Source organism: Corvus cornix, chromosome 2 (assembly GCF_000738735.6).
Source record: "Corvus cornix cornix isolate S_Up_H32 chromosome 2, ASM73873v5, whole genome shotgun sequence".
NCBI classification, from domain to species: Eukaryota; Metazoa; Chordata; class Aves; order Passeriformes; family Corvidae; genus Corvus; species Corvus cornix.
This window is the reverse complement of record NC_046333.1, coordinates 47,668,881-47,696,384: the sequence shown is the minus strand read 5'-3', so window position 1 is coordinate 47,696,384 and position 27,504 is coordinate 47,668,881. Positions and strand designations below refer to the sequence as shown.

At 40.7% G+C, this 27,504-nt stretch overlaps 1 protein-coding gene and 1 long non-coding RNA gene across 2 annotated transcripts in view; one reads left to right on the top strand and one right to left on the bottom strand.

Moving 5' to 3' along the window:
* The window catches only part of RAPGEF5 (Rap guanine nucleotide exchange factor 5), a 159,343-nt gene that overhangs the window by 78,898 nt on the left and 52,941 nt on the right, over nt 1-27,504 (bottom strand). Inside the window, exons 8-9 of the mRNA XM_039570699.1 lie at nt 19,791-19,867; nt 14,106-14,231 (exon numbers count right to left, since the gene is read on the bottom strand). Coding sequence (XP_039426633.1) covers nt 14,106-14,231; nt 19,791-19,867 — 203 coding nt within the window. The remainder of the gene's footprint in view (nt 1-14,105; nt 14,232-19,790; nt 19,868-27,504) is intronic.
* On the top strand, nt 505-25,563 carry LOC104689114. The gene is made up of 3 exons (XR_751739.4): nt 505-1,502; nt 7,783-7,882; nt 25,163-25,563. It is a non-coding gene; the product is annotated as an uncharacterized LOC104689114 (long non-coding RNA).

Here is a 27,504-nt window from a genome sequence, read left to right as displayed (position 1 = left end):
CCTACCCTTAGTCTGTACTGGTGCATTGGCTGCCGGCTAACAAACAGCAAAGAGAGGGATGAGACTTGGGTTCTTGAGCATTTACTTGACATGAGAAGTATGATCTCTACACCTAGCTACTCACCTGACCTACCAAAACAGTGCTGCACCAAGGATATTTTGTGGGGACACACATCCACGGTGCAGGAGGCTATGTTTGTCCAGCAGCAGAAGGGATTTGGTAGCAGCTTCCTGGGCATCCCCATCCTCCTGACATTACTTAAACTCCTTTCTACAGTCACTTTTCCTTTTAGCTATGTAAGGCTTCACTGGCACAGAAGGACATTTTTAGGATAGTGATAAGTTAAAGTGCTGTTATCACCAAAACTTTCAGGCTATTTGAAGATCTTGAAGACAATTTCTCTCCACCCCCATAAACTTCAAACCGTTCCCCTATGATAACTCAAGAAAAAGCACTGCTAACCTTCAGCACTGTTTTTCCAATTACTGTGTTTCAAGGTTAGCAGTGTGAAAACATTACACCAACCCAGTTTTCAAGGTCAAAATAAAAAATGCAGCAATGATATTCCATGGCAACTTTCATTCATTTGGTATTCAGGACGCATTCTTTCTGAATATCAAATCACAAAATCATTGCCAATTCATCAGATTTTAAGCTTTAGCTTATTAAACATTAGGCTATGCTAAAAACAAAATGCAGGTTTTAATTTGATCTAATTAAGATCCTTCTGTACAGCATGATCTAAGCCTCTAATTATCTATATCTATATTATCTCAATTGTTATTTCAATACAAGCAAATTCGTAACAACGCATTTTAATGGAAAATATTCATATCCTAAAAAGTGGTAAAGCATTAGAAGTCAAAAAGCTGAATGTCAAGATACTAAAAATGAAAATGTTTCTCTACATTGTGTCTGCCAGGAAAGCAAGAGCTCACACGACATTTGGCAGTGATTTCCCATGATGAAGCAAGTCTTTGGTTCTTTCATTTCCATAAAAGCCCTAGTCGTTTTAGAGGTAGCTCCTAGCTCTTTGCCCTTAACAAAGCAATAGAGATAAAGTTCATTAAGTATATTGTCTAAGGTAGGAAAGTGAAGAAGTTTTGCTGTAGCAAGCACTTAACCTGTGCACGAAAAAAAAAAAAATAATTGGAACAAATTATTTCTTACAAAAGCAAAGGTGATATGGACATATCAGTATTGCATGTTCTGCTGAGTTCACAAAATTACCTAAATGAAGAAACTCTGGAATGGGATGTATTATTAGACTTCAATCAATAGGATTTTTTTCAAGCAGGTTGGGCATCCAACCATTTGATGCAGATCTTTTCCACACACGGGAACACTGGAATACCGGAAACTGCAGCATTAATGAACTACAAGGAAGACTGCAAATGCCTATGATTTTAGAGTTAATTTTGACAATAAAATAGTCAAGCAACTTTTACAGATTTTTGATACTTCTGTTGAAATGCTGAATCTTCATTTCCTCTTACATCAGGTAAGACATGAATTTTTACATACTTAAATGAGTAAATTGCTATTTGTTTCACTGTTTCTATTCTTAGGGGATCCTTAATATATATTGAACATCACACAGATTAAAAACTACTAGCATTTCAAAACAACAATTATATGCATGATTTACTGTGTAACTTTTGTCTAATGCAAATATTTACTATTTACATGTCACTGCAATAAAAACAGTATGTGTCAATTGATTAACCAGTAAAACTATTAGACAGAACTGGAGAGCATTGCTACAGCAGCTGCAAAGGAAAATGGTGTGGTGAAACTGTAGCCTTTTTCCCTACATAGTAGAAAACTAAGTTTTGGTCTGGGGAAGAGACAGTCATAACTGCACATATACATATGTGTGCCTGTGTGACAGCTGAGGGTGTGTGAGTGAGAACAGACGAGTTACAGGGAGCATACGGCCACCCAGTGCAAGAGCAGAGCAGCTCTGCTCTACGGATGGCTGCGGATCCCACACAAATCAGCACACATACCCACAGCTCTGCTGTGAAATTGGAACATGTTCCTCCAGTTCCTGCATACATTCCAACAAGGAAGTGTCTAAAACGAAGTAACAGAGGCAGATCTTTAGGGGTCCCTGGAAATAAGAGCGATAGCTGATGCTCTGAGAAAGAGTTTATAGAGGTCATTTTTAAGAAAGTACCTGATTTGAGTATCACACATTAAAAAACTGCCACCTGAAGCAAGTTGCAGGTGGTTCAGGTGTTCAGACTTAAAAAGGGTAGCTGCTTCAAACTATCTGTAGTTTGAAGTGAGTTATCACTCAGTGTAGGCTGAGTGATAACTCAGCCACCCAGTGCACTTTAACTACTCAAAAACCCCTTCTGATGACCAAGATTCAGGTTTTAATCTGACGAACTGAAAAGGAGGTTGAAACTTTTTCAGAATCTGCTAGACAAAAACCTGACACAATCTGAAAAGAGGAATAGGAGGAGAGGACTGTCAGAACAGATGGGTCAGCAGGAGAAAACAGCTTCTTTATGCTAACAACTGAAATTGTGTGTTTAAATGACTGGTTCATTCTACAGTGTGAAAAAGGGTTCCATAAGTAGTCTTACTCATAAGTAAGAGATTATCTTTGCTTTTAGCAAGGTATGCAGTTTGTTTAATGAATAAATATGTACAGCACATGCACACATAGGCAGGTGTCTCTACAGAAGAAGAACTGGGGGACCATGAGCACTGCAAATTCCTTGGTGGAGAAGGATTCTGCCATGTCCTTAGTGAAATCCTGAAAAAGGCCCCAGATGCAGGAGGCCATCACCTGCAATGTGCAGAATTTGATAGCTTCCCAGTGCAGCACTGGACACTGCTCAAACTCTGCTGGAAAAATCTTGCAATGCCAATAATAAAGCAGGTAGGAAAACCTTCTACCTAGGCTTAATTTACTTCTTCTGTCTCGGTGGGAAATAGGAGTAAAGAACTCACTGCAAATAGAGTTCTGCTTAGAAGCCACATGCTTCTTTTATATAAGTTCATCAAAATCCAAGAAACCAAAAAGAAATCAATATAGCCCAGTGATTAGCTCAATACAGGTACTGCATAGAGCCTGGCAGATTATTTAGACAGACTGAATTAATGTGTGGATTCCACTGAAAAGATTCAGTTTTCTCACCTGAGGAGACAAAGCCAAAGTGTCGGCACACTTTCCAGCTATTTGCTATGCACACAAGGAAGCCCAGGCCTGAATTTATCTGTTTTTTAGCTCAAAGCCTGAACAACCAAGCTTTGCATATGAGAACTGAAATTCTGTCCACTTCAGTCAGCTCTTATTAGTGTCTTCTCTGACCCTGACCACATCTAGTCTCTATTAACTTGCTAATATGGCCAAACAGCATATATTACAAACAGTAAATCGATTTAACAGTTGTATCTGTATCCACATATATGTTTTAAACATTCCTGTGGTGAATAATCCCCTACTTGCAATATCAAAAGTATTTTGTAAAAAGGCCTAAACTGATGCTGTACTCATTGAACAAATATTAGTGCCTCTAAAAACAGAAGAGACACTGTGATATTGCAACCAAACCAAAAAGGTGATGCACATTTGCATTCTGTGCTTGTCTCCTACTCTGCCAAAAAGAGCAGGTTCTTCTTTGTTCGTCCCAGCAACAGACTACGTAGGAATGCTGCTCCTGATACAATACACAGGTCTACTCCCCTCGCCTCCCAGGGAAAATGGAGATTAAATGAGGGATGGTGCTCTCAGTCCAGCCACCTCAAATGAGAAAGCAGCATCAGCCAGGCTGGCAGGGGACAGAGCTGATGCTCAGCAGCCAACAAAGGCATGTGAGGTGTGGGCCCTTCCCTTGATCAAACAGGGCTGTGTAGCTCAGCATCACCCCCTGTTCAGGGCTTACCCTTGTTCAGAGACTGGAAATCCATCTAAGATTTGATCTTCAGCAAGCTGTTAAAGGAATTACCAGCTACTATTCATGCTCTTCCTGAGTTAGGTCATCCTATTATTTTCCCAGTCATCAAAAGAGGCTAAAGTACTTTTTCCTGCTACCAGCAACTGCTGCCGCTCCCACACGTCAGAGCCTTCCCCGCTCGGATGCTCACGTTCCAGGCAGTGACAAAAGGAGCTGGGAACTGCCTGCTGCACAGTATCAGAAAATATATTCGAGGAAGGCTGCGAGGTCATTGCTAATTTCAAACCCTGTTTCATGTTTCCACATGAAACACCTAATTAAAATTTTTCACTGAGTACTTAAAATGAAATCTGTGCATATGCACTTGAGACCACATTTTCATGTGCTGTGAATTAGAATACAGGAGGTGCTGCACACAGCGGTAGGAACGCTAAGCGAGGAAGGAGAGGGGAATACCTGCTTTGATTTAGAGGCAGATAGTCAGCAAAACTACCACTAATCGCCTGGGTTTTCACTCCTTTGCTCTTTGAGCTGCCACACAGAACCAAGAAAAATGGATGCAAGTGGTGTATTAACTGCTACCAAATCAGCGTTCTCCACAGGTGGTCATGTGTCAAGCACATCTTGCAAAATGCCACCACCTTCCATGGCTATAGTGTGACAAAAGCATTAGACCCTACAGGCTATACCCTACTCTCATCAAAAAAATATCTATTAACATCAGCAGGGGCTGAATTAAACTTTAAAATGGAGGCACAGTGAGTGACAGAATGGCCATAGCAAAAAGACGGTTTGGGGGAAGATTTTAGGGAAGTTTCATGATTAAAATAAATAAATCCTAGGGAAAAAAAAGAAGCCTGCAAAAAATACAAGGTCAAAGCGTCCTTACATTCCTGCTGTGTATGTGGTTCCAACAATGGAGGCAGAGACAGCCACTTTACAGCTGCCACTGTTCCAAAAAGTCCTCAGTGCAGATAGCCTGACTCTGGTCCAGGAGAGGCAGCTGAACATAGGGAAAAGGCTGTCACTCCACTGGCATGCTCCAGGTGGTCTCCAGAGCGTGTCTGCAGGAACAGATGCCAACAAATGCTGTCAGCATTTATTCCAATGAGGTCCTGACACAGGCCTCATAGACTCCAGAGCATCCTGCCACTGGAATCACACTGACTTTAGCATAAACTCCAGATCTTACTACAGAATTTGCTCCGGTGTAGTTTCTATTCCAAACAAAGCAAAGCTTGACATGTAGAAATGTGTTTCACCTGTTTAATGACACTCGTCAGGTATCTTCTGCGTTACTGGCCCAAATCTGCAATGAAACTGAACGTTCTTCCTGAACTTATTCAGGAGGATAGGAGGAAAAAGAAAGAGAAAAAAAGGAAACCTGAAGCACTGAATCCTTTTTACATGACTCTGATCTCTGGGCAGACTACCAAATCTCAGACAATTTCCAAAGAGGAAGCTGTGGTAGACAGCCATCAGATTCTAGCCTATCAAAAAGTTTTCCAGTTATCTTGGATATTTCTTTTCAGCCAGGTCCAGACTATGAGCCAAAATGAGATGTTCTTGATTGGTTTAAATTCCAAAAGAAAAGTCTGGTAAAGCTGTGAATTACTTAAAAGTTCTGCATCACTGAAAGGCGAAGGACAAAATTACTTCCAAAATTCAGAAACTGCTTGAAATTTCTGACCTAAGTTTGCATGGTACATAGTCAAAGCATGATCAACTTTTCTTTTTAATCTCCTTGAATTTAGGTAACAAATTCCCTAACTTTGATGCCATGATGATTTTTTGCCTTTTCTTTTATACCCCTTTTATACCTTTTTACAACTTCTGTATTCTTAGTGGTTTTTAGCCTACATTTTTAGACTTGTTTGTCAAGCTAAGAGACTAAACATTTTAGAAGCTTCGTAGTTAGGAATCAGAATGCCCCAAACACTTTGTAAACTAAGATAGAACCATCCAGGGGAAGGTTCCTTGGGGAGGGGGGCTCACTCGAGCCTCTCATTGGGGAATCTTTGATAGATATGCTAATTAGTAAGACCTATAATGTTATACCAGATCTATTGGGGGTGTGCATTGGGGTGTATTCCACCTGGATGTGGTGCACCTCAGGATCCTTAAAATAAATACCAAGGTGAAACCCCTTTTTCCCTTCTAACTATGTTTGATTCTCGATTTTAAGACCAGGAAAAGGTATCAACTTGACAGAGAGATCCAGACACCTTTGTTATTTGGACTTCCCAGAAAAAAGGTAGAAGTAGCTTTACAGAAGTAGATGGCAGGACACATCCACTGTATTATCAGCATAACTGGGAATTTATTGATGTCATAAATCAGGAAATGGAGAAAGGAACATTCAGAATGTCATCAAATGTATTTATCACACAGAGAGAGGAACAATTTAATGCCAGAAAACAAAAGAGCAGGTGCTTTGAATTCATAAACTGGTAATTTCTACTTCTCTAGAGGGAGACTATGAGATTGATTCTCTGTAAGCCTTTGGACAGTCTAGAAACATAAGCAGGTTAGTGGTTCAAAATCTGGAGAGAAACACAGAAGCAGAGGACAGTGACAACCTGCAGATTGCAGCTCTCAAAGAGTTTCTCTACTTCTTCATGTGGATAAATGGAGGAAGGGCAGGACCAAGGAACCATGCTTTCAGTCTTGGTACCACCAGAACTGTGTAGTGCTGACCATGATAAACAACACTCCTGTCCTCTCCCTGCTCCTGGATGTTGACCCCCATTCATCACTCACCCCCTTCTTTGCACGTGTGTGCCTTCATGAAGCCACTCGGTGAAACACAGGATCTAGATTAAAATACTGCCAACCAAAAAAATGCAAGGACATTTCATTTGATCCAGTTCAGTTTTTGGATTGGGTAAATCACAAGGCTTTGGGGAATTAAGGAGGATGACTGTGTTTCACCAGGAGCAGCAGAGTAGCTCTCGCCAGCACAGGTCATCCCTGACACCATATCTCATTCTCACCCCATATCCATCTCCCCATAATGTGAGGGGAACCAATCCAGTTGGAAAATAACCCCACAAGGAAGGTGTATTTATTTTATTTTTCAGCTTCATTATTCCCAGTGTCTTTCCACAAAGGAGCACCACATGGGCCAGCCCAGGGCTGGGGACAAGCGTTTGGGGCAGCACAGCCCCTGAAGCGGTGCCTGAGGACCCAGAGGCTGCACAGTGACTGCAACTGTTTGGCCTCACCTCAGCTATGCTCAAGATTTTAAAAAATGATCCCCCTGTCTGTCAACATTTCAACCCACTTGCAGCTTCCTTGGGATCCCTGAACTACGTCTCAAGGATCCCAAAGCAATTCCTCAACATTCATTAACCACTATGGGTTTTATGGCACCCTTCAAGGTTCCACATATTTAAGACCTCATTTTAACCTGGGTAAACAAAGGTGCAGAAAAGTGATGAGATTTGAAGAAGCTTATTTATTAAATAACCAACGGAGTCAAAAATAAAAATTCAAAGTTCTGGCTCCCAGGTTTTAGCCTGCTAAATACTATATGCCCTTTTTACCCCTTTCAACACAGGAGCTAAGTTATTGTCCCACACAAGAATGAGTCACCATTCCACTCTAAAGAAAGCCTAACATGCAAAATGTGTATGTGGAATTTCCTCCTATACAAAGTAGTATAATGTTACAGAATAAATCAAAGAGGAGAAAATTAGCCTTTCTTTTCTTTTAAACACCATGATGAGCATCTGGAGGAAAGAAAGTATTGTGGGAATATGTAACTTGACTTCAAGAAAAATAGTGAGGTTTCCACTCAATGCGTTCCTATGCTGTGTTCACAACATATCGTGGGAGCACAAGAATGACTCTAGTGCTTTTTTTTACAAGGAGAAGGATCACATAATTTCACCACTATTTTGCACTCCTGGCAAGAGGACATTCTCCTCCAAAACTTTGGCCACATTAAGCAGACTCAACAAAAGGAATGGTAAGTCCTCTTAAAAGTATGTAGCAAATAAGAACAATTCTGTTATTATTTTAAAAGTGCTGCAAAAGACTGAAACAAGGATTTTCCTAGCATGCAAATGATCCCAGTCCTACATCTGAGCAGAAGGATCTTTATCTCTGGCAAACTTTTTCCATTTCAAAAAGATGCCTGTGCCTGTTCCCTACTAGAAAAAACAAAATCTTAGGACCTGCAGAAACCTTTTCTTCTCAGAACATAAAGAGGTTGGCTTATGAAGAACAGGTGATCACCTGGGGCTATGCATTCATTCCAGCAGATGAAAAATTGACTATCTGGAGTAGGACATTCTCTTCAGAACATGACAGAACTAGATTCCACTCCCTGTTTCCCCTGATTCAGACCAGAGACTTGAACTTCAGGTTACCTCCACAGCAAACATGTACCTAACTCTTACTCAACAAGGAGGTATAAACTGACAACCTCATTGACAGATTCATTTTTTTCTTGGCTTGTAATTGAAGGCTAAATTTGCAAACGATCATCTTACCCTGGTACAGCTCTCTCTGCTGATGCTGGTGGGTCTAAGAGGTATAAAGAGAAATAGCGAACTCCCGTGCTGACATGCCAAGTCCGTTCTGTTGAAATGACTTTAGACATCTACAGCACCTCATAGCTATTCAAGCCATGAAAGTTTTTGCAAAACTGTGCTATAGTTGTTATGACCACTTGACCCACAGCTCTGCAAGAGATGCAGAGCAGCTGCCAAGAGTCAAAAGTAGTAAACCTGCTCCCAAGCTACTCAATAGGTCTGTCCCAAGCAGAGCAGATACAACAAAAGTGATCATGTTTTTAGAAAGTAATGCACAGATGTCAGTCCTTGACTGTATTCAGACGTCATTTGATGTATTTTAAAGAATATTTTTCCATCAGAGCCCTGATTACTGACCATCAATCCAGCAATACATCAGCACAATGCCACAGCTTTGTCAAGCTAACAAAAGCTGCAGCTCTGGACATGTCCTGACATTGATTCTTGTCTCCTTGCAGGCGTCCAGCTGGGCACCCTAAAAATATCCCTGGTGTGTCATGGCTGGAATTTCCTTAAAAAATTCCTTGGTTGTGAGTAATCCATACAACCCAAGGCTCTAAATCATTAATCTTCTGTTGTGAGCCTTTTAACAGCTTCAGCTCAACCACTAACCTGCTTCAATGAGCAAATCATCTGTCTTCCTAATGAGACCACTGACTACAAAAGTTAGTACCCAGCAAATTAACAGAACTGTTCTTCAGTATCTGTTTTCTTTCTGAAAACATACCTGCCTCATATAATATATCTCTTTCATCTTGAATTAAGTCACAGAATCAATACACTCAAGCTGTATGTACTTATGTACCTTTAAACAGTACATAATTCTAATTAATATATAGATTAATCTGTAAAGGGATTACAGGGTGGATTTAGGAAATGTTCCCCTTCCTACTGATTCAGGGAAGTACTGGAAGAGCCTCCTTTGAACATTATTGTCAGTTTGTGAACGTCTTATTCAGTGGATCTGACTATGAAAATGATACTATAATCTAAAGAATATTCTCCCCATTTGCTGAGGTGAAAAGCCCTTTTACAATTTTACTATGACACTATAAACAGGCATGATTTTCTTAATGAGAGCAACACTTCATTGAAATGTTAACTGGAAATACTGTACAACGCATTTTCACATCTGTTATAAAGGCATGCTTTAACTGAGTTGTAGTTGACTAAAAGGAATTTCAAAAACTATGGTTTAGTGCAAATATGTCTCGAATGCATCCCAAATGTATGCTGGAGGGAAAAAGCTATGATAAATTACTTCGAATGGCTTTACATACACAGCTTGCTTTCTATATTATAATTAATGCTAATAATAAGCAAACCTCTCCAAAAAGCAGGCTCGCTCTGTAGCTGAATATTTCAATACAGATTTTTCATCTATTTTCTGTCAAATTAATTTTTTTAAGGAAATGAAATATTTAAATTACATAAAAATACAAATATCCAGTTTCACATTTCCCGAGGCTTATGATTTGCATGTAATGATAAAATTAGAACTGCAAGCTTGCATAGTTTTTTTTACTCTATCCCATATTTGATACTAAAATAATTTCTGTGTATTTTAGACAATCATTTCACTTTATTTATTTATCAATACATTGTAGGAATGCAAAAGCACAGAGAATAAGCTTATCTGCCTATTTAGAAGCTTATTTAGTACTATTTACTTTCTACTCATTAGCAAAGCTGAAGTTTCAGGAAACCTAACACATACGGTAGGTTCAGTGCCTTAATTAAGCACCTTATTCTAACACATTAGCAAGTGCGAGTGGAGAGAAAAAAAATCACTGTAATTTAGTTTTTGTTTTTCTCTACAAGTCTGGGAGCACCATTATGGCTAGAGCACTTTGCAAACACTCTATTCACCAGAGAAGATGTTGGCACTGTGTGCTACCAAGGAACACCAGTTCCAAAATACCAATCTAACCTGGTCACTGTCAGCTTCCAGTGTCAAAATCAATTAAGCAGCTCACATATAACAGAGACTGAGCACAGAACTTCTTAGATTAGGAGAGTTGTTCAAAGCTCTTTTTCGTTCAGACCATAAATGTGAAAAGAAACCATAGCATACCAGAAAACTTTACAAAAAAGCAGTATGGACTTTCTGATTTTGTACAAATCATCTTAGATATATATACATATCCCAATTTTACAGCCTCCAGAACACAGCCAGACTAAAGGAATCCCTTTTCCCACCCACTACAGTTCCAAACCAAGTTTTTCTCCAGTGAGCCAGGCAGCTGTCACGTATTTTCCCTCTTCCAGACCATCTGCGTTTTCTGAGAAAAAAATTACATTTAATCTCCTGAACTAGAAACCCAAACCAATCCATGCTTCACCTGCTCCTTGTGGACCAGAGACCTCCAACACCACACCTTAAAGAACACCTCTAGGTACTTTATCTGCTTGAAAACCACTTGTGCATACACATCTGTCATCTATCTTCTTTAAGTGAGTCATTAACTTCTGTCCTCAAACTGAGATGAAGATGGTGACTATTTATTTGAATGACAGGAGAGTTTACCAGTCCTCCTAGTCATCCAGTCTAGCTCTCTATCACATGCCACACCTCATTCACTGTACTACAAAGAGTATTGGGGTACCAAATCAGTACCAAATTCTTCAATTAGGCTGAGAACCCTTTCTTTTTCACAGGAAAGTACAAGAATCATAAAAGCTCAATTGTAATACATTTATATTTTCTGTTAGTGCTGGAAACCCATGTGAGGCTGTACTGATCTGAAGAGACCTGCTTTAGAAACACAGTGGGTATAACACCCAGAGGAGCCACAACTCCATTTCCCATCACATACCGGGGACACAGTACCGGCAGAGAGGAATTATGCATATGCACAATTCTAATCCCATGTTCAAGTTGGGGTTTTGAGGTTTTTTCATATTCCTGGAGGAGAACAAACTAGAGGAGAAATCTGCTTCAGGCAAAATTTCCCACTGGCCATCCTGGAAAGAGCAGCTTAACTTCCAGGCAGGGCATAAAGCCCACAGCTTTTAACAGTGACACTGGCCCAGGCTGACAGAAACACATAGCCCTGCAAGCCAGCAGCATTTCTGCTTTGAGCTGGGCTGCCAGGAGGCAAGCCTGGATAGCAGGCTCTCCAAGGGCAGGGAGAACAGCCTGGCAGGGTGTTCAGGCGTCTCATTTACAGACTGCATGCCATTCCTTTGGGGAAGGCAGATCATCCAAGAAAGCCCAGTTTGAGCTCCCCAGGAGGGAAAGCTGGGGAAAGCTTTAGTGCAGGGATACTTTCTGAGAAATGAGGGTCCAGTGGAAAATGCACAGAGCATCTCCATTTTACTCCTGCACTGAGTGCCCATCACCCTGTGTTACTAAGAAAGCAGTGTAAAATAAGCTATGCTTTTAAAAACAAACAAAAAAAAGAAAGATGGGCATGTTGCACATAATAAGGATACCACACCCTGAACATGTTGTTCCCCTAACATTCACAGTGAGTCCAAGGGACTGATAGTAAGCCAATGCCAATGAATCTGCCATCACTTTTGTAGCAGCAGGATGAGGTGGGAAGGTCTGAAATCCTGGATCCAAGCAGTACTCACTACAATTCAGCCTGCTGCTTTTCTCCTTGGAGAAGAGGGGGGATATCTGCCTGGAGCAGTGAACCCTGCCCAGCCAGTCAAATCCTGTCACCTGCACATGCACCAGATCAGCTCTCAGACCACAAGGGAGGAAGGGAGGGAGAGGAAGGGATGGAAGCTCACAGCTTCCTGAACATTTGCAACCCACTGCCCTGCCACGGCAACGTGTGCATTTTTTCCACTGAAAGTTAGTTACCTGAGTCAGCTAAACTGAGAAGCTACGACAAACCTTGCCCATGTTCAGTATGCCTTCTTGGTGACTATTCCTAACGAAGGCAGTAGTCCAGCTGGGGGCTTACCAGACACACCCACAACGAGGACTGTAGGGCTCCCTTAGGTCTGGGCATGGGCTGCCTAGACCCACCCTACAACAACCAGCAAAGGGCAGAACAGGGGGAAGAAGCACACCATGATTTATTATTGCCAGCACTAGCTGTAAGACATTCCCCACCCAGAAATAAAGGGCACATGAGGAATGACCTGGGCTTCTGCAGTCTCTCAGGAGACAATTCTCTTTGCTGTCACCTCTAAAATCATGTCCTAAAGGTCTAAAGGCATATCCTTGTCTGAGAGCAGTAATTGCTGTGTTATACTGCTCAGAACGGGCATGAGCAAATTGCTTGAGCTCCTGCTAAACTGAAGCCACTCATCTCCTAAATAGCAGCAACTGCTAAGTACCATACTTTTCAAAAGGAGAAGAAAAGCTGAGTGCTTCTTTCCTTTCCATTTTTGGAACTCTACTGTAATCTGTGCAGCTACACAGCTGCAGCTGCCTTCACAGCACCCTTTGCAATGACCATTTTGCTGCTACCAAAGTAGCAGCAAAAATATCCACTGAATTTTTTGAGTATCAGTCCCAACAGTCCCCTCTCATCTATGCCCATATATCTGTAATCCTGTTTCCAAATCCTAAAACACAATAGAAATCTTCCCTGGTTTAACATCTTCTTTGCTTGAGCACCTAAACTTTTAATTGTGCTTTGTGGATACAGTTTAAAGGTATACAGAAATTCTCCCAAATGTCCATTTCTGGCAGGTCAGCTGAGAAACAATTTAATCTTGGGGAATTAGCCTGGCTAATTGCCTCCTCCCTTCTGCACACCTCCTGATACAATTACACATCTAACTACACCAGACCAGACCCTCTACATTACCGAGCAGAACAGCATGAAGCTCTGAAATAAGATTTCATCATTCTCTTTTCCTTATTTCAGTAGGAATGAACTTGCAGATAAGCTGAAAAGTATTTCTTTTCTAAAGCACGTGTCTTTTTTCTACTGTCCGGTGAGCCAAAAATGGAATAAATTACATATACATAATGGCAAGAGACATGAGGACTAGATGGGATTTTTGTTGTTTCTTGCAGTTGTTATCCTCTGCACCTTTAGATGAATATGCAATCAGAGAGAAACCTTCACTAGGAGAACAAAATTAGGAGACATTGTCCTATAAGCAGACCAGTCAAGTTGCAGTGCGTTTTCAATCCAGTTATTAACATCTGAGTAAGTGCTTCCAGAAGCATTAAACAGAATGCTGCTTTCTTCAGTGTAACTTTTGATTGAAAACACAATTTAAAAGAAAAAAACACAAACTGCTGAATTCCCTATCCAGACCATTCTTTTTAATTCATGCTGAAAACTTTCAGCCAATGCTTGCGTCCAAATATACCCACTGTGAAGTAATTTTAAGGTAATTTAGAGTAAGTACTTGAAGCACTCATATGCCTTATACTTTATTTAAATACATCGTAGAGCCCAACAATTTGGTAAAAAGCATCCTGAAATCATCTGCTATATGTGTCTAAGATATTACTAACAGCAACCGACAGTTAATGACAACATAATAATTTAAGTGTGTTGACAATTATTGACCTGAACGCACTTTAGAGAAATGTAAATGCCAGAGGAGAGCAGCTACAGCTCCATGACTAATGTGTGCCCTGGATTCTGACCATCCGCTTTGCTATTTCAGCTTTGTGACCTAAATTTCCCTCCCCTACCAGAAAGAAACAAAAAACCCAAACAAGAAATGTCTTACTTGTTCTGCCTTTTCCAGTGCTTTTCTATCCGCCTGCAAAAACTGGCAGTTCTCTCTCGCCAGCTTTTGGACCAGCTCAATCCGTCCGATGTCATCTCTTCCCTGAAGCTTGCATAAAACTCCTGCCTTAAGGGTGGGAGAAAGAGCAAACAGATACTTAAATCCACAATCCCAGGACATGACACTGCCACAAATTTCAACCTTAAAAGAAATGCATCTGTTTTCTCATATTTGCGGTACTTCGGTGCCACTTGCTGAGCACAAACAAGTCACTGCTTCCCGGGAAACAACTGGAGAGGAACAGAGGCACATCTGAATCTCCAAATGCATCTACTCTGGAGGAAAGAAGGCAGGGCTAACTAAATCAACTGCTCCTCTGAGTGCAACTATCAGATATGCTGTGTTTTATTTGTTCCTGTCAGCCTGTTTCCTGTTACATAAGAGAACAAGAGCAAGAGGTTAAAAACTCATGGGAAAGTTAGCCAGGAACAGTCCTGGAAAAAGAATGAAGTGCAACACAAGGCACTCCTAAAAATAACAGGCTACAACTCCCTCTGCTCCCGCTCCAACTATTTTTCACATATGCAAGACTCAAGAGTTAAAAGACAGTTGTGCCACATTTATTTATTCTCTAAATAACAAATCTGTATCTCTTGATTTTGTTTAGGAGAGGAAATTATATTTGCTTTAAAAGCTATGTTAGAACTATTTTTTGGGCTAATATTCTGACAGTTATTCAAGCTATTCTGATAGTATTTTGTCAAAACATTCAGCACTGGTTGTTTTCTAAAAATGCCAGATAAATCCATGTAAGAAGATGGATTCATGCTTGCACACAGGCACAGTAGAGACTCAGCACAAAGTTAGCTGATATGGGCTAAATTGCTCCCTGCAAAGCCAGTGGCCGATATCACTGTCCATGATTTGGTTATGGATATAGCCTCTGCATAACTGAGACCTGGGGCGATGATACCACGCAGCTTTTATTAGCCCAGATGTTTCCTGATGGGAACAGCATATGCCTTGGGAAGGCCCATCATGTGGCATAGCTATGGTATGGCTATATGACTTCAAAGGCAATCTGCAAATAAACATTTTCCCCCCACTTCCTTCACCGTTTTCTTTCTACTGTTCACCTTGAGTTTAAATGAATCAGTACCTACTCCAAAATTCACAACACATCTTGTGAGTCAGCCCCAAAACCTAGGGATCCCCTGACACGCTAACCCTGCAGGCTCCAATCCCTTGGCCTTGAGAAATTCCTGTCCATGACAGATGAAGGTGTGAGAGTGCCCAGCCAAATCATCCTACAGGTCTGCTAGTTTCTCCAAGGAGGGAAGTGGGGAGTTAAGATTTCTTCAGCTGAAGAAGAAAACAAATCCACTTTATGAATAAGTGCTTTAACGCTGATGGAAAAAAATAAGGTCCATGACCAAGTCCAGAGTCATCCTTACCCAACTCATTGAAAGTAATTTGTACATGCCTATATTCTTCCAGCTGGGATGAAGACATTTCCTCAGAAGCCTGCATCAGACACTTTTGCTCTGATGAAGTAAAAGATTTCAGATACAGCCTGTGCCTTGCATGTCCTGTGCCCCTCCTGAGCCCAGCCTCCTGAGGAACCCAGCTTTTCCACATAAGGAACCACTGGTTCGAAGGTCAGAAACCCTCCGAGAAAATAAGGAATTGCATTGCCTAATCTCAAATTCCTTACATAGTCTAAGTTTAGTGCCTTATCTTCTAAATCAAAGACACTGGTTTATAAACCAGTTCTGACACATCTCTTATCCCCTGCAGATCAGCAGTAAGACTGATTTTATCAAATGTGGAAGAATATAGTGAACTAGTTGTCCAGACTTGTTTAATCAATAGAGAAAAGAGGGTATTTAGGAAGAGAATTTTTTTCGGTCTACAGAGACATTTTTAAATGGTCAGATCAGTTGTTTCCTAATATTCCCCTTTTCCTCCAGCAATTTACACAGGGAACCTAAGACTTGGGAGTCTGCACTTCCAACACTTTGATGACTTGGGGACATCAGCTAAACCAAGCCTGCTTATTTTGTGGCTGCAGGATGCTTCTAGCAGAGTATTACATCAATGTAATGTAGGCTACTTCAAAGTGTTATCGCCTGCTAGGACTTCAGGATGATAAAGATTTGGAGTCTTTCTGGATCTGGGATCTTAGTACTGTGGAGGCACTTTTTTCACCTTCGTTTTGTGCTGTCATGGTTTAGGAATGGCAGTCCCCAATTTAGTTCTCCCACTGCGACTAAACCAGGTGCCACTTGCTCCCTCCCCTCTCCCGTGTCCCCCACCTCCTGCAGGTAGCTGGAGAGGAGAATTGAAGGCACAAAAGGTAAAGATCACAGGTTGAGATAAGAACAATTTACTGAAACCAGCAGCTAGATAAGAAAACAAACAGTAACAGCAACAATAATAATGACAGAGAGTACAAGGAACGAATGATTCACATGGAAACCCCTCAACAACAGACAATACCCAACCACTCCCTCCTCCACAATATCCCAACCCAGAAGGGAATCCCTTCCCCCATCCCCACCAATGATGTGAGGTGGTATAGAATAACCTCTGGGTCCTGGCTATTGCAAAAATGAACCGTGCCCTGGCCGGAGCCAGGACACGTGCCCAAAGAAGGCAGACTATGACCTACGAGTGGCTGAACAAATATTTATTGATCTTCACAGTGTGAAGCAAAGCCCAATGGTTAAAACCACTTAAGTTATGAAGAGAGAGGGGGCGCTTCAGTTTTGGAGCAAGAGTTGGCTTCAGTATGTTCAAGTGGGACAAACATCCCAGAGAAAGACAAGGTTCTGAATGTTGGGTCTCGCTCTCTTCCACCACTTGCCCTCCACCTGTGTTCACACAGAGCGTGTTTCTGCCTTCCGCATGGATGAGCACCCCAGAGGAGCAACTCTAAAGACAAGCCCACTAGGTCTGCCACAAATATGGTCTGTATTCAAAGTGGCAATCTCATTGAAGAATCACATTGTCCTGTTTCAAATAACCACCAAGTAGAAACACTGCATTTTGACACGTCCCCTCCTCCACCATAGCTCTTTAATTTAAAGATTTGCAGAGAACATGAAAAAAAAATGTATTTAATTGGGTTTCCAGAGGATAATAAATTTCTGGGAGGTGTAAGGTATTATTAAATTAATTATATATGTTTGGCTCTGAAGGTAAAAAATGCACTTGAAACACAAAAGGCTAAACACGTTTTTTCGTAATTAAGAAAAAAAGTTTGAATCCTTTCCTTTTAGTTCTGATTTCCTCACTTATGCTGACTTTCCACTACAAATCTGTCTGCTAAATACTTGTAAGAAAACATCCAGGTCAATTAATAATTAATTGATGACAGCTTCTAAAACCTGGTTAGGAAGATGTTGGCAGTCTCCAATTACTGGTCATTTTCACTTCTCAATACAAATTTAATTTTCAGACAATATTTTGGAAGCTGTTAGACAAAAGTCACCCTACTTGTAAAGAGTAATTTTGATTTTCATTTTGTACAGGCACACATCCCCCAAAACCCTTGTTGGTGCTTAGGCCTGTAATTCATGTAGACCAAACCAGATAAAATTACTAACTTATGTGAAAGTGAAAATCACAAAGTTGCATAATTTAACTGGCTTTACCTTAATGAATGATACTTTCTAGTAAGGCTTTACTACCATTCATGGCCCAAAATCACTATAATTAAATGTGTTTATGTAATGTTTGAAATGAAATTTTTAAAAGTTTAATGGGAATGAAAGCAAATTAGTCACTACTGAGGTTGGAAAAGGGAGGATGCTGACAACATACTTTCTATTTCAACATATCCATTGGAAAATATTCCCTCTGTAGAGGTCATAAATGAGCATCCTAGCAATGACACAGAGGTGAATTAACACGTCCCTAGGCAGACAAGAGGGGATCTTTTATTTACATAATTTACATTGTTTACAGCATGTTTGCTTTTGAAAATCCCCTTGCCAATTTTTTCCCACACTTCTGCCCCTTTTGTCAATTAACTCCGATGTAAATCAAGCGTCTGTCTCAGAGAGCAGTGTTTAGAGCAGGCAACACACCTTTCAATTCTATTAACAGAAGGTTTGTGGTGGTTTGGTTTTCTTTCACTATACCTCTGTCTCTTTCTGTAGCTGGTGATAAAAACATAATTATTACTGACTTCACCTTTGATCAACCTGAAAACTTACAAACCACATGCCACTGACTCAAAAGACAGGAACACTTGCTCTGCTCCAGTCACATGTACAGTCCCACTGAAGTGAAAAAAAGTCATTCACTCCTTTAAAACAAACTGTATTTGGCCTTCACTGGATGTCATTTTTATGGTGCTAACAAACTGGAGCAACCCCTGCTTTGGTAACACCCCTGCTCTTCTCCCAGCAGAGCGCATGAACGCTTCTGTTAACTGCTCATTTAGTAATTGCATAATTTTAAGTGCGTTTCATATTCTTTCAAATTTTAGAAGCTGGCTTCCAGTCAATTAAAATCTGGGTAAATCAATGTCCCAATAATAAATTTTTATGGGCTTTTATAATTAGTTCGGGTAATCTTATTAGCTGGCATACTTTTTCTATGTCACAAATGGGAACAAAAATTTTCAAGAAATTTGTAATAACTGCAGCAACTAAGTAGAACTGAGTACACACTAAATCCTTTGCCTCCCCACCCTCCCCCCCCCAAAAAAAAAAAAAAGAGAATCCAACAAAAAACCAGAAAGACAGATTTTTTGTGCAGTGAGGTCACTGTTTCCCTCTGGGTCCTTTCTATATCTCTGTAATGCACTCTTGGCTACATGGCTTGTGCCCTTTCAGCCAGGCTTGCTCACAGACATCATCATAAATCCTGTCTTTCTTGGACACAACTTTTCAGTTTGGCAAGATGTTAGAGAGATAAATCTCAGACAGGAGCTGCGAGCTGCATATAGTGGAAGGAGAAAAGGTGGCAACTGCTGGGGAACATAACATTTGCAAGAGGAATAGAAGGAGAAAAAAACAGTCAAGACTAGGAAAAATCAATTTTAAATTAAAAGCAATAATCAGTACCAGTACAATGAGTGATACAGTTACACTTGCACAGCTTGAACGCATGAACGGAATGATTGAATGAGTTGCAGATTAATCAAAAAAGATTCACAGAATTAAAAAGGGTAAGCAATTCCACAATAAAATACTCTAAAAGGTAGTTTAGTTTCTTCTGAGCAATATCAAGTGTGCTTTGGTTGCAAATGAGGGCAGTTAGGGAAAGAAAGAAGAAGGTTGTTGCTTGCACTTGAATGACTAATAAATATTCTTATTTCATTGCATGCCTACTTACAGTGATTAAAATTCAATCAAAATGTCATATACCCTTGCCTCCTAAAACACATCTCATTTTACTTTCACATCTGGTATATGCTATGTGTATTGTCTAAAAGGAGCAGAAAGATAGGTGAAGAATGCTGTCCAATTGCAACATCATGGGATTAATTCCCAGAGTAATCATCAATCTTATTCTAAATAGTCACATAAGATGAGATCCAGCAGACTTTGTCCCTCCTACATGCTCCCTGAACAGAGCATTGAGGAAAATCCATTTCCCAGAGCTACTGAAAGCAGTTCTTCAGCTTGTAGATCTGAAAACATTTCCAAGACTCCATTAATCTTACACATTTACCTGTGCATCAGAGGTATCCTTGAGCTCTTCTAGTCCTCTTATTTCCTGACTGCTGTTTTCTTCATTTTGATGAATTGCTAAAATAAGAAAGAGGAATATTGGAAGCAGCCAGGTTTAAATCACAAAAAAGCAGCAGAGCAGCATGGTCCACTTTAGATCAAATAGGATGACCATTCAAGGAATGTTTAAACTTTAGCATTCTAGTTAATTCCTGGAGTGGTTTTAGACAGATCCTATAAGGTACACAGACTGTCTCCCTGCACTCCCTCGGAGATCGGCTCGAGAAGTGATTGCAGACATCAAAAAAGCAGCTCAGAAAGCAATTCTGCAGTACACCTTATTGGGTTTAGAAAAATGCTAAATACTGTATACTTTATTTTTCCCCAGGCAGTAAAATCCAGTACTAAATAGTTATAGCCGTGCTACTGTTAGTCCTGATAAAACGATGACATTTAAGGAAACTCCACTTTTCCATACGTTGTAACGAGATATCATGACTCATAAGCAATAAAAAAAATAAGGTGTCCCTCTTGTTCCATTATATTGCAGAAGATCAGCTCAAACGAAACAAAATAAGCAGATTTATCCCTCACCTTAGACTTGGAAAATTCTTTGTAAGCAAAGTGATCTAAATCTTAACATCACCACTAGCCATGAGAGTCATCTCCAGAAATAAATGGTAGCATATGTTTTATTGAAAGTTCTTTGCTGCTGGCACAATAGAAGAAACCAGCAACCTCACTCAACTAACATAAGTTAAATCACTTAACACCAGCAAGTTTTGCTGGACTTTAAAGATTTGTATCACACTTGTAATCCCCAGAAGGGTCAAAATCAGAGCTAGCAGTTTATCCAGCTAAAGAAACAAGGAATCTCTCATGAAAGGACACCTCAGTCAGGCAGCATCTACCAACTTAAAAGAAAAGTAACTTTGGACTGTTCTTGACCTCTAAAATAAATTGTATGGATTTATTTTTTCTTATGCCAGGATTGCTGCTGATATTGCTATACCATACAGGATATAATTTTGTTTCTTCCCCCACAGTTACGCTATCGAAAAAAAAAAGGTAATAAAAATGTAATTATAAAAGGGGAAATAAGTCATTCTGTCAATACAGTTTATTCCATTCCAGGATCTTTTTAAATCCATTATCAAAGGAAAACAGAGCTCTGATATAAATCTTCACCACTGGGTTTGCAGGCATCACTTTACAAGCAAACCTCTGAAATTGAAGGTGAATACTGGAAACAGAGGGTTAGACTAGAGCTGTAACAGACAGCATGTATAACGGGCATTAGATCCCAGCAGCACTTAAATCTGGTGAAACCAAAACACTCTTGGGACATTGTGGCACATCTCTGTCCCAGCCTGGAAAAGAACAACACAATGACCCAGTAACGAGAGGGATGGCCTGAACAGCCATGTGTGGCCCTGCTTTTCTAGTGCAGGGCAGCATTTCTAAAGGCAACCCACTCCATCCAGCCAGGCTGGGGGCTCTGTGCAGCACCTTCCCATGTAACCCAACTCCCAGCCTTCCTCCCCAGGAGCTGCCTCATCCTCTTGCACAGTCCCAGACATGCACGACCCTGTTCTACCCACTGCCCCTGTGGGAGACACAGAGCATTCAGGACATCTATTTGTTGACCACTACAGAGCAACCTGCATGAGACGGGAACGTTGCAATGCCGGAAGGCATTAACAAATGCTAAAAATCGGTTGTTTGAGCAATTTCTCAAATTGTTAAGTCTACATTAGGAGAACATTTCCCCAGTTCTCCTTTCAATTTTCTGATTTCTTCTAAAATCAATTTGCTGTAGGCACTCAGGGGCAAAATATCCCCCCAGACTCTGGCTATTAATCACGGCATTTAAAGGAGTGGCACCTTGCTAGTAACAAGATCACACATCCAGGTTTAAGTGATTTACATTGATCCAGCCAGCTTTTCCAACAGTCCTGAGCAGATGGGCGCTCCACAAACAGCTGTGCCAGGGGAAAAGGTGAGTGCCGGCCAACTGGCTCCTTGTCACAGGCCTCGGTTACAAGTGTCCCCTTCCCTGCCCTGTGCCAGGGGAGCATCTTCAACCAAAGTGAACATTTGAGGAGCAGCACCTGTGGCACACCTGGCTGGGCAGGCAGGTTAGCGAGTGGAGGGTGTCTGGCCAGGGAGATAGTGACAAGCAGCAAACACCCAGAACTGAGCGCAGCAAGATCTCTTACCTGGCACAAAGGGAAAGGGAAAGAGAAAGAGGGTACATGTCCACACCCCCCAATGAATACAGGTATCCTTAGGTGTTGAACGATTTTAACATGAGCAGTTTTAAAGCTGACGAGAAAATTGCCTCAGTTTAAGTGTTCTCTAAGTGAATGGCTTAAAAAAAAAAGTTAAGTTTTTTTATCAGCAATTTCACAATTCAACTCTAAAAAAGCCTGAATAAGTTTATCATCCAAACCCAGCTCTCCTTGGCTTCAATGTTGTTTAGACTGTGTAAGGAATGTAGAAAAGAAGCAGTAAATATTTTCTTAAAGGAAAAAAAAAGAGTCCCAGATCTCACACTGACGTTCTTACAGCTCTCTTGGGAGAGAATGAGCATTTGGCCTCTTTTTCATGAAATTTCCATCACAAACTTGATTTTTTTTGTCCTCCCTGCCTCTTATCCAAACCCATAAGAACCAGCCACAACTGAACCATTTAACTACACCCAGGGAACAACACTCAAGGAATCACATCATCACATACTTTTTTCCCATCACAAGAACTAGGTCCCTTGAAGGCTGAAGTGGCCACACAGACAAGCAACAACCCTTAATTATATTTTCTTGGTTTCTGTAGGAAAAGGTTACTATGTGTTTGTCTACAAAACAGAAAAAAACCCACATATTTCTTAAAATATTTCTTTAAATATTCTGTTATATTTAGAAATTGATTTCAGTATTTTTAGACATCATAACAACTCATAGACACCCCTTGAATTGGCCCAGGCATTGCCCTCATGGGTTATCGTGCATGCAATACAACTTCTGTCACAAAATATAAGAATTCAAGGATAATTTCCTACTTACTGTTAGCTGGCTATTTATTTTTTAATAAAAACTTTTGACATCGCCAAGCCAATGATAGGAAAACTGAGTGGAAGCTTAGGGTGGGATGGGAAAGTATTTCCCAGGCAAGTGCTGATTCTGGAACTGTACATACAAAAAGTTGTGAACTTTGGAGCCAAGCCAAACGTTTCCTTCTCCACCACCATAATTCCAGCTTTGCTCCCTGATACAAATATCCCAGCATGTTTTACAAAGCAGCAATAACAGGGAAAGGCAAAGGTGATTTACCCCGATCTATATGTTTCTATTTAATGTTATGTTTGGGTTCAGGCTTGAGACCAAAGACAGGAAAAAAATACAAACAAATGCAGAGTGACCAATTCCCTTTTCTACCTGCAGCATTTCTCCTTTGGAGGAAAGGTCACCATGAACAAAAGAAAAATATGTCAAATGAGCATTAGCTTGCTAGTGTGCAGTTCAAATATGTCCATTTGCAAATTAGTCTAGGGAATTCAGGACTTTGATGTTTTATAGTCACTTAAGGACCATAAGGGCCATCATCTTATTTGAATTCCTTGTGCCCCCTCAGACCAGAGCTGAGATTTTGCTAGCAGATTCTTCTGTAAACTAATGTTAGAACAGGGAACTCTTGTGTGGGAGAGGCTTGTCCTTTAGTAATTCCATTTCAGATCATTATATCAGCAGAAAAAAATAAATGAAGAAATAAGAAACCAAGGTAAATCATTTGGTACCTGCTACCTCACCAGAATCAGCCATCACACCGGGGTGTGAAAGGAAAGGGATCGCAACCATCGCTCATGCTGGAACCAACTAACCGTGCTCCCCCCTGCTTTTACAGCCGTGCCACAAAGTTTAGTGTAAATTTAAGGCACTGGAAAGGATTTGTCTTTCCCAGCAGCATGGAGCACTACACACATGCTAAAGGGCTCACCTTAGCTAGACAGGCTGGCATCCAGTGAGGGTAACACCAGCAGCACTACAGACCTTCTCCTGCCTATGGAAGAATCTGCCAAGATTACCCTCAGAGCAGTGCCTCCACGACACACTCCTCTTTATGCCACAAACTTGAAGGTAAATTAATTGCATTAATTACATTTGATGAGTAAGATTTTTAAAAGTCAGATAATAATACGATCACACTATTTCATTTTAATACTGAGTCTTGTTCAATATAGCAGAATCATTTGTCCAACTGAAAGTGGGAAGGACAGTTTAAAAAAATCCACACAAAGCAACTCCTGGAACCCACAGGGTTGTAATCTTCCCAGAGGCTTTGCTTTATTGTGCTTTCTTCCTTTTCTATAAATTAAATTTCTTCTTTCTACCCCTTCTGGCTGCAAAGATAACCTTCCCAACACAAACCAAGGCACTAGCGTCATTCTGCTGCTGCAGCCAGCCAGACTGAAACAATAACACCAGGAGAGGTGTGAACTTCCTCCCTTTGGCTTAATAGGGTGTTAACTGTGAAAGCTAATTATTTAAATGCTTAAGAAAGGACTGTCATCACAGTTAACCATTTTGCTGCCAAACAACAGGCAAGGACACCTGCCCATCTCTAAGCAGCTCGCTCCTGGAATGGCACCCACATGGCCATTCCAGGAAGCCAGTTTAGCTCCCCATCACTGCTGGCTGTCCCGCACCCCCTGTATTGACTGTTCCCCTCTGTGCGACCATAAAGCATTCGGGATTTGTGGATTGGCAAAGGATTATTACTAACCTGGCTGGGTTTGATGACCTGGTTGAGAGCAGAGCACCCAGGCTGCAGGAAGGGGACAGGACACCTCTCAAGCTAGCGCTGCTGCCAGACCCCTCGTGCCACACAGCTCCAGCTTCAGCCCTGGAGCTTGCTGTGAAACCCATCTTTGGAGCCAGGACTGCCTGCTTTCTGGGCACAACAGCCCCTAAACCACCTTCAGCAGACATGCTTCTGCACTGCCCTAGGCTGCTCCTAAGACCAAAACCACTCAGCCCCCTGCAAACCCTCCGGCATGGCCTCAGTAGCAGCCTGAGCATGGGGGATTCCACTGCCAGGCTCACCTGGGACTGCACGGGCTGCATGGGGGCTTCACTGTCCCCACAGCTGCTCCAGAGGTAGCTCTGCTTGCCATACAAAGCTCGGTCCCCCCTAAGGCTACATCGCTAATGTACTCAGTGATGCTCTTTCATTTCAAATGCGGATGTTAATTTATTATTTAGTATTGTTCTTTTACCTGCTAACATCCTAAAACATCAAACCACTCTGCCCTTTGTATGATTTCAGTCTTTTCAGTACTCTGTGATCACAATTCATATATGAATCTCTTTTTTCTAGCCACTAAGTAAAAGGCACCTATATGCCTTTTACAGATAGGAGGCACATTCCCACCTTGGAAGAGGTAAAGAGCCTATTTCTGAACACAAGAACTTTGATTATTTGACAAGCCAACAGACTTCCACGACCTCATCCCTGCTGGATGGCTATAGCCTGTTGTGGGGGATTTTTTGTCCCTGTGAAACCAACAAGACCTCAGGAATCTGCAAGAATATTCCCTGGGAGAAGGCTCCAGAATTTACAGCAGCGTGCACCAGTTGATTTATCGTCAGCTGCTGAGAAGCTCACAACTTCTAGCACTCTTCTTATATTCCAAATTTTTTAAGAGGCATGTTTGTTTCTCTTCTGGATTTTTTTTTTTGTTAGCTTTTTTGGTTTTGTTTTGGTTTTTTTCCAGTGGAAGTTGCTAGCATGAAGCTTTCAAGAAAAAACACAAACCCCCATTTTGGTTTTTTTAATCACATAACTAAGCTAATTTCATTATTTTTGAAAACTTTACTGTTATTTTAAACAATGGAACTTGTGGTATCCTTTGTTGTTCTTTGTGGAGGGTATACAGTGAGCTCTAGAGAGGCTGGTTACTATGGCAGCTCTGAGCTGCTTGACAGTGTTATAATGTTTGCTGATGCTTATTAATTTATCAGAGTGGAAAAAAATGAATAGCTCATACTGACACCACTGGGGAAACTAAAAGCCAGGTCCTCTAGGCTATGTAAAGCACTAGTGCTGAGCAATGGAAAAGAAGATGAGCAGCCAGTAAATGCTTTGCAAACCTAGGATTTGGGGACCATTTTAGACCAGACCACATCCTCATGCATGCTCCTGCATTTTCCAAGTTCTGTTTCCAAACTAAAGGGGAAAACTAACAAGCACTGAGTATCTCTGAAATCCCCAAAAGCTGCTTGTAAGAGAGCAACAATCCCAGGAACAAAACCTTCCAAGAGAGAATTGGTTCCTTATTTACCATGAAAGGGTAATCTTTTCCCAGAAATTATTGAAAAGAGAAAGCTTTTTAAGCTCATCTTTAACACGTTTCCTTTTATTAGCAATACAAAAATTGCCTTTGAGCTTTCTTATTCCTTCCCACAATTTCTGCATATATATATGGAAATTATCATACAGATTTCCCTTCACTGAGTACATTACATATCTCTGAAACAGTTGGCAGACCCCTGGGGGGGTGCTGCCCAGACAGCTGTGCAATCAGCTGAGTAAATCAGCTAATTAAAGAAACAAAGAAAATGCAAAAATTATTAGAGACAGACTCCCGCTTACAGCATTGTTCAGCACCTCTGTATGTAAAAAGCACAGCCAGCACAAGATGGAATAAAAGTACTTGTAAATCAGTGAATGAACTATTGCACAAGTGACAATGATGCCATTTTCTCTCAAACCCTTATCTGGGATGCTATGATATTTATGCTTTGTAGTTTAAATCAATTTAACATAAATTACTCCAGCATTTTATTTTACAATTACAAAAGTGTGAAATGTAATGTTGATCTCATAACTGACTTCTGTATATAAAAAATGGTCATTAACTTTTGCTTGACCTTAGGTGTAGAACTAATATTGAATTTGCACAGAGGGTACTCATTATTCTGATCTAGTTTCCACGCAGAAAAAGAAGTTCCCAAGGGTCCTAGTGCTACAAGCCATTTCCCAAATCTCAGATAGGAAACAGGACTCCAGAAAATGATGCAAAAGCATTTCCTCTCATTGCAGAGTTTATCAAAAGGCAGATAACAGCAAGGGTAGGTATCTGCAATCTAAACAGAGGAAAGCCAGTGTGGTAAGAAAGGAGGCTGGCAGATGAAGATTTGGTCTTGCTGATCACCATTAAGGCGCCGTTCCTTCCCACTGCTTCTAAATGACCACAGGAAGGACAAACCTCAGTTTAAATGAGGCTTGGGCCTGCCTACATTATATAGCCATTATAAATTTAAAAAATGAGTGTAACAAGCAAAGCCACCAATATTTCCCAGCTCAGTCAGATAATGGTCATTTCACATTATTGTACAATGGTTTTTTAGGAACTTCTGTTTATTTTATTTCTCAGAACTGAAGCCTTTCATTTGGCTTTGAAGGTCCATATTTCGTCCAAGTTAGTGGTGAATTAGAACAACATAATTTGTAAAACACCTCTGGCTAAACGAGACAGGCATTTTTAAATAGATAAACAACTACTGTTGATTCATGTGGCCAGAGGAGATTTGGTTTTCAATGGCTGACCCTTTGTGATGCATGCAAAGATAAAGCCATATTTTACACCCACTTTGTAAACATATGAAATCATATTTTTTTATCAAGGAGGAAAAATATGTGAAAAATGGTATGTAAAC